Source organism: Humulus lupulus, chromosome 1, assembly GCF_963169125.1.
Source record: "Humulus lupulus chromosome 1, drHumLupu1.1, whole genome shotgun sequence".
Classification (NCBI taxonomy): domain Eukaryota; kingdom Viridiplantae; phylum Streptophyta; class Magnoliopsida; order Rosales; family Cannabaceae; genus Humulus; species Humulus lupulus.
Genome location: NC_084793.1, coordinates 32200892 through 32208605, shown reverse-complemented (window position 1 = coordinate 32208605; position 7714 = coordinate 32200892). Strand labels below are relative to the sequence as shown.

The 7714-nt window shown below is 33.0% G+C and overlaps 1 protein-coding gene across 1 annotated transcript; it reads right to left on the bottom strand.

Moving 5' to 3' along the window:
- Positions 1-1064: 1064 nt before the first annotated feature.
- Positions 1065-4154, bottom strand: LOC133790529 (probable aquaporin NIP5-1). Its single transcript, XM_062228194.1, has 4 exons — positions 3379-4154; positions 2867-3286; positions 2712-2773; positions 1065-1694 (listed from the first exon to the last, which is right to left on the bottom strand). Exons 1-4 carry the CDS (start codon positions 3595-3597, stop codon positions 1490-1492), a joined length of 906 nt encoding a protein of 301 aa, XP_062084178.1. The 5' UTR covers positions 3598-4154; the 3' UTR covers positions 1065-1489.
- Positions 4155-7714: the final 3560 nt, after the last annotated feature.

Genomic DNA, 7714 nt, shown 5'->3' with positions numbered 1-7714 from the left:
GGTTCTAGCGATGGCGCCTAGTGTAGCGTTGTCATTCCCAGTCAATATGACAACGACGATCTTAATTTGCTCTGATACCAAGATAAAATATACTATGGAGAGATATAATGGATAAACTCGGATCAATTGTACCTGAGGCCTCTATTAGTATATATATTATACAATAGGAATATTACATAATCAGTTGGGCCATTAGCCTCTTTACATGTTGCACCATTTCATAACAGAAAGGTGAATGATTTCTAACAACCCCTAACTAATTCTATACAATCATTGTGGCGTGATTGTGCTAGAACCACTGAGGCAATGATGCTCAAATGATGAGCTGGTGCATGGCCTGGTGGATGAGCTGAGGTGGACCATGATCTTATATCTTTACAAGGAGGTGGAACAATAGTCATCGTGGTAGATGAGCTGAGGTGGTCCATGATCTTATATCTTTACAAGGTGGTGGAACAACAGTCATCGCTGAGAGAGGAAATTTTTTTTTTCCAGAAATAAACTGAAGTTGTTGCTACATGAGAATGTGGTCACTAGATCCTAAATTGTTGCTACATAAATTGAATAGTGCCAATCTCGTAGGAACAATTCGTGTGAGAACAAAAAAGTTTAGATATTTTTTTTTTAGTGAAGTATATAATCTTCCTTATATATAAAATCAACTAAAAGAAAATAATTATATATGTGGAGATATTTCGGTAGGGGTATCAATTTTGAACCTACCAATAGGAGAAAATTTGTTTTCGATATGTAGGGAAATTATAATCTAAATTTTTTATATGATAGTGTATATTGTAATTTTAATAGACATATTTCACCTATTTTTGATCAATTTCTAATAATTTATGATGCCGAAAAAATATTCAAAATAATTAGTTGTACGTAAATAAAAATACTTTATTTTCAATATCATAAACTATTTAAAATTTCTAAAAAATTGAAAATATATGTATTCGTTAAGTAAAAAAAGTTGATTATAATTCTTTCACATGCTGTAAAAGATTTGCCCGTATCCACATGGGCAAAAGTAATACCACCCAGTATGATAAAATAAGAATCCGAAATGGAAGAGTGGGAATGCATGCACTCTTAAATTTTTTTATTTATTATTTTATCAGCAAACCAAACAACAATAACAATTAATACATAACAAATAGTTTTGTCTTCACCACATAATCGGGAATACGTAAATTAAGCACTATACTGGTCTAGTACTATAGCCACATTGCTCACAACAAGCCAAAAAAAGCCTATATATGCAATGAGAGATGAGTACTCTACCGACCAGAGCCCTACACAACAATCCAAACACACGTTACGGCATATAAAGATAGGGTAGACTTTAGGTCACATCCTATGTTGCTTCTGCATTATTATTCGAATACTATTACTATTACTAGGTAACTTCTAGCTAGTCAAGTAGTAGACTAGTAGTCTTTGCTACTTGCTTCGTCATGAACACGTTGTAATATTCCATATTCGGTAGCGGCTAGCGACGGAAGCTCACGGTACGCACTTCACGTTGGAGAACATCGACCTCATCGTCACGGAGCTTGACGGCGGTGTAGGTACCAGCACCAGCCAAGGCCCCAAGCGTAGGTGCCACTAAGAATACCCAGAGTGCCCTGTAATTGCCTGCAGCCACAGCTGGGCCTAATGTCCGAACAGGGTTCATGGAACCGCCGCTCGCTGGCCTGCACGTTATTTCAAATTAACCACTCTTAGCACTAATCAATCAGTTTGATTGTATTATTATAGGGACTAGAAAACAATTATGTACGTATGATCTTTTCCATTTACAGCTTACGTGTTTTTGGCTTATTGTATAACTTTTCACCGTCCAATTAGGACTACTCTACATTATTCTACCAATAATAGAGTAATATATAGGGTAATTTTTTGGTAGGGCTCTCAAAAGATTCTTACCATAGGGCTTTTTTGTCTTTCTCAATCTTTTAACAGTTTTTGGCGTGATTTTTTTTTTTGACCATATATATTGTAGTTATTTAGAGCATCCTGCAAATTTTCAGGAAATTCTGAATAATTTACAGTGCCAAAAACTAAGTTCAAACATATTATTTTCCACGCGTATACAAAAATTAGTCATGTGTGCAATAATCTATTTTCGGCACTGTAAATTATTCAGAATTTTCTGAAAATTTGCAGGATGCTCTAAATAACTACAATATACATGGTCATAAAAAAAAAATCACGTCGAAAATTGTTCAAGGTTAAAAAACACAGAAGAGCCCGACTCTTTTTTATAACCCTACCAAAACATCCCCAATATATATATATATATATATTTCTGACGAATCTGATATTTTGACTTATTATAGTTTTCATATATAAAGCTGATTGACTGATTTGATTCTTTTAATCCCACTACTAGTGATTTAAATTAGTCAGAGGCGCATAACAATAACAAGCCAAAAGTTCTTTATTGCTTGTGTTGAAAAAAAAATTTGTTTTTCTAATATGCCATTATTATATCTTTAATGAACAAGACTTTTATTCTTCAATCTTTCTTCTTAATATGATGGCTATATTTATAGTGATTACAACCCCACATTGTTTTTTTAATTAACTAACATATAACATGGGTGACTTTAATGTTCTTTAATAACTATTTACTTAAACATAAGTGATTCAGTGCAAAGAAAAAAAGAAATTAAAGTAATAGCTGGAGAGATATGTGTAATAATAATTACCCTGCAATAAGAATGTTGAGCATAACTGTAGCTCCGACTGCAATACCCGCCAACTCTCCCACCTATATGCATACATATAAAATTATAAATTTAGTCATATATATCAGATTTTGAGAAAATTAACAAAAGAATTAGTTAAATGAAAATGTATGTACTGCTCGAGTGTCGGTGGCAACAGCAGTAACAACGAACAAGAGATTAAAGGTAATAACGAATTCAAGCACAAAAGCCTGGCCGAGGCTGGTGGAAGGAACAGTAACGCCACCGGACATGAAAGGATGGAACACAGCCTTGAGAAGAAACGACGCACAGATGGAACCCGACACTTGGGCCACGATGTAGCCCGGCACGTGGGCCCACGGGAAGTGACGCAGAGCTGCAAAAGCCAAGGTCAGCGACGGGTTCAAATGGGCTCCTGAGATGTGGCCCGTCGACAGTATCACTATCATCACCGCCAGCCCAGCGCAGGCTGCATTCCCTATCAGCGTCTCCGCCCCGTTGTACTTCTGGTTCACTATGGGCCCTGCTGTTGCCGCGAATATGAGGATGAAAGTCCCCACGAACTCTGCTCCGAGCTACATAAACACATATTCATATATAACAATGGCCCTATAATATAACAATCTGCTTATATATATATATATATATATATATGTAAAATATTTACCTTGCGAGTGAGAGAAACATTAGGAGTGGGGAAGTCGGTGAGGCAAGAGTGAGGCTCACCCCAAGTTGGGGCACTCACAGGCAGGCACTTACATCTGGGCATCGACTTCCGATCATAAGATAGCGAGTCCACTCTGTACGATGACATCAATGGAGCTGGTGTCCCTGGAGTCGCCGGAGCCGACGCTGCCGTCGGTGATCCTATCTCTGTTTCTGGCATTTTTCCAATATTTTGGTCTTCGATGACTTTTTTTTCTTTTTTTGTATATATATATTTTGTTTTATAAATATAAAGGGTAGAAATTTATGAATTAAAAGGACAGAGTTTACATGATTTTAGAGATTTTTATAAAGGTTTTGCTAAGGAATTAATTTAACTACTGCCAGAGTGGTGGATAGAATTCTACTTAATTTGGCTAATTAGTAGTAATTAATTGAAATTTTAATTTCAAACATGTAAACATCAAAACTTAAATGTATATATATATTTTTTTGTGGGGGGGTGGTGGTTGGAAGAAGAGAAGGAAATTATTATTACATGATTTTCAGGCCTTTTATAAATGTTTTTGCTAAGGAATAGAAGAAGTGAAGAAATATGCCAGGTTTCAGACTAAATAAGGTAATTTAATCTGTATGAGTTTTGGAGGAAAAAGATCATAAATTGGAAGAACAAAATCGAATTATGCAAAAGAAGAACAAGAAGAAGAAGCTAAAGCAAAAGAAAGCTTGAATAAGTGAGATGGAAAAGATAGAAAATGGAGGCTATTCTTATAGATAGTGTTGCAGTACTACCCAATAAGATTACTATATGATATGATGATACTTCTTCCTTCACCCAAATAATAATAAAAATAATAACACAAACCACCCCTTTACTTTAACTGAATTACATAACTCATCTTTCTATTTTCAAAATCACAAAAGTTTCTTATAATATTTTTATTAGTTTAATTAACTAAAATAACACACACAGTATAATTGAGAACATTGTCAAAATTTAGACAAACAAATGAAAATTTTAACTAGAGCACTCATATCAACTTTTCTACTTTATTATTCAAAATATTTTACTAAAACCCCACTTTTTCAATTTTCCACATTTAATAATTAAATAATTATTAGCTAACAAATATTGCTTAATTACATGTAGTTAAGCTACATAGGTATAGGTAAAAATGACGTAAAATAGAGTATTTGATATGGAGTACAATTTTAAACTCATTTAGATGTATTTTAGCTGATTAGTTATTTTAAATCATCTACTAGTGCTATAAGTCAAAGTATTATTACTAATAAATTTACAAGTTGGACTTAAACAAACAAAGTTTTTCGTAGTAGATTTAATTATTATTATATTTTCAATTAACAAAATATTTATTCTTCTGCTCACTCTTTTAATTTTAATAAATTTTTTGAAACTTAGATTTTCATAATATTATTAATTTTGGTCCTTTACTGTTTTTTTTTATATTTTTTATTTTATGAAAGTTTGACTTAATGATAAATTTAGTTATATATAAATATATATATATATATATGAAAATTTTAATGGGAGATTTTGTAATTTTTAAAAATTTAGATTCGAATTGTGTAATATAGTAAAAATTTATAATAATGATAGATTTTTCAATAATAAAAAAAGATGTATGTATATGTAACATATGGCGGAGGCAGGATTTTGTGGCTTAGAGCACTCACATCTAATGCTCTACTTTATCTTTTAAAATACTTCATCAAAACACATATTTTTCTATTTTACCTCTAAGTTTTACATTTTACCATACATCAAATTCTCTATTTTGTTTCTCTATATCATTTAAATATTATATTTTCAAATATTTTTTATTCATTTCAAATATTTTTTATAACTATCAATAATATCCTTATTGTAAAGTCCTTTTTTGGCTAACTTTATTTTAGACAAAAATATTTTAAAGTTATTAAGAAAAATCAGTAGTATCTCCATATTGATTTTTCGGTTTTATTTGGCAATATTTTCAGCTGGTTTTGTAATGTGAAAAGATCTCTAAATGTGAATATATTTGTTGCATTTTTTATCTCAAATAATCAATTTTTGGTAAAAATATATTGTGCAAATATCTTGAGATTATTTTCAGGGATTATATGGGATTATGGTTATCCTGGAAATAAAGAAGGTGTCGAAAATGAACATGGTCAAGAAAAATGGCCATGTTCGTTCTGCCAGATCAAACGGATCACGTTGCTGACTCATCCGTTTCCTTTTCTGTCGACACAGAATCCATCTGGCTGGCTGTTTTCCTAAATCAAAGGAATTCGCAAATTGATTTCAAAGATACCAGAAAATCATGGCCTTGGACGATTTCCCTTCCTATAAATACCTTGCCAAGGCCTTTGGAATTTTCACCTCTTCCATTTTCAATATTTGTAAACATTATTTTGAAGAGTGTCTTTATTTGTAGAGATTAAGTTTGTTCACCTTAATCTTTGTGAGAGTGTTGAGTGTACTTGTGGATATCTATCTAGTCCATTGTAAACAGATAGTGTCTATTGTGAACGTGTTCATAAGGATCTTCGGGAGAGGATTCTATCTAAGTCTCACTTCGGGAGGAAGTGTGCACTCGCTATTCTTTTAAGGGAGTTCAAGAGAATCAGCGTTTCATCAAACCAGATTCGTAGAGAAGAGTACAACAAGATTGCGGCAATAGTTTAAGAGGGACTCTTACATTGTTTAAGTCAATGCTTTTGTACACTTTGTTTCTTTACTAATTGGTTTATTCTCTGGGCGTGGCCCCAAGGAGTAGGTTATTCAAAAAGGTTTCTGAACCTTGTAAAAATTCGCTGTGTTCTTTAATTTTTGCACTGTCTATTTATTGTGTTCAGTTCTGTCGTGACAAGTTCGGATTCTGTTCCGACATAACTGGTATCTGTGTAAACAATTAATTACCATTCCGCATTTTAATTAATTCATGGTTTAATTAATTTGGTAATTACTAAAAACGGAATTTCAATTGGTATCAGAGTGGGTCACTAAACTCTTAGTGCGATCTTGTATTTTTCCGTTTGTTTTGTGCCTTGTGAAATGTCTATCTTTGCAGAAGGTATATCTATAACTCGCCCTCCATTGCTGAATGATACAAATTATCCATACTGGAAAGTAAGGATGAAAACTTTTATCAAATTCCTTGATGAAAGGGATTGGAGATCAATATTATCTGGTTGGACACCACCTGTCGAGATAAATTCGAAATCTGGTAAGACACAGGTAAAATCTGAACTTGAATGGTCTAATGAAGAAGATAAATTGTCAATTTATAATAATAAAGCTTTACATGCAATTTTTAATGGTGTTGGTGAGAGTTATATAAAATTGATTTCATCTTGTGAGTCTGCCAAAGATGCTTGGGAAATCCTTCAAACTCAATTTGAATGAACCACTGATGTTAAGCGATCTAGGCTTGTAATGTTGACCACAAGATTTGAAAACATTCGCATGTCTGAAAAAGAAACCCTCACTGAGTTTTATGAAGAATTGTCTGACATTGCTAATGAATATTTTGCTTTAGGAGAAAAGTTGTCTGACTCTGTTTTGGTTAGGAAAATTGTTAGATCTCTTCCTGACAGGTTTCAATCCAAGATCACAGCCATTGAGGAGGTAAAAACCTTGACACCTTGAAAGTTGAGGAATTGATGGGATCTCTTCGAACTTTTGAACTTAATCAAAAGATTCGCCAAGAGAAACCAATTGATGTGAATGCGAAATCGATTGCCTTGAAATCTTCCAAAGAGAAAATGGAAAGCTCAGATGAGGAAGATGATGATGAAATGATCTTGTTATCGAAAAAATTTAAGAAGTTTATGAAAAAGATTGGTAACAAGAAAAACATGTCTAAATCCTCCAAAGGTAATAATTTTTCAAAATCTTTTGAATCTACTAATAAAAAAGGTATTCAATGCAGGGAGTGTGAAGGTTTTGGACATATTCAAGCTGAATGTGCCAATACCTTAAAGAAAAATAAGAAGGTCATGGCAGTCACTTGGAGTGACCAAGACTCTGAAAGTAGTGATGAGGAAGAAAAGTCTAATCTTGCCTTAACTTCTGTTTTTTCTTGCTTACCTCCTGCTGTGCAGGTGAATGAGAATCTTGTTTGTTTAAATAATACTATTTCAACATATGAGGGTTCCCATGGTGGTTCAGATGAATCTGATTTGGATGAGGATTCTTTGAAAGAATCATACAAAAACATGTATGATCAATGGTTGAAAGTATGTTCAGATAATCGTTTGATGACAAACAATAACAAAGTTCTCGAGAATAAAAAATCTGGTCTTTTTATTCCAATTTGCAATTTCTGTGG

Bases quoted from the DNA above. Each gene is read 5' to 3' on its own strand.
- LOC133790529 (XM_062228194.1), bottom strand. From the start codon at position 3,597: ATGCCAGAAACAGAGATAGGATCACCGACGGCAGCGTCGGCTCCGGCG. The intron at 3,287-3,378 runs GTAAATATTTTA...GTGTTTATGTAG, and splicing joins ATGTTTCTCTCACTCGCAAG to CTCGGAGCAGAGTTCGTGGG. The intron at 1,695-2,711 runs GTAATTATTATT...AATAACGTGCAG, and splicing joins CTCAACATTCTTATTGCAGG to GCCAGCGAGCGGCGGTTCCA.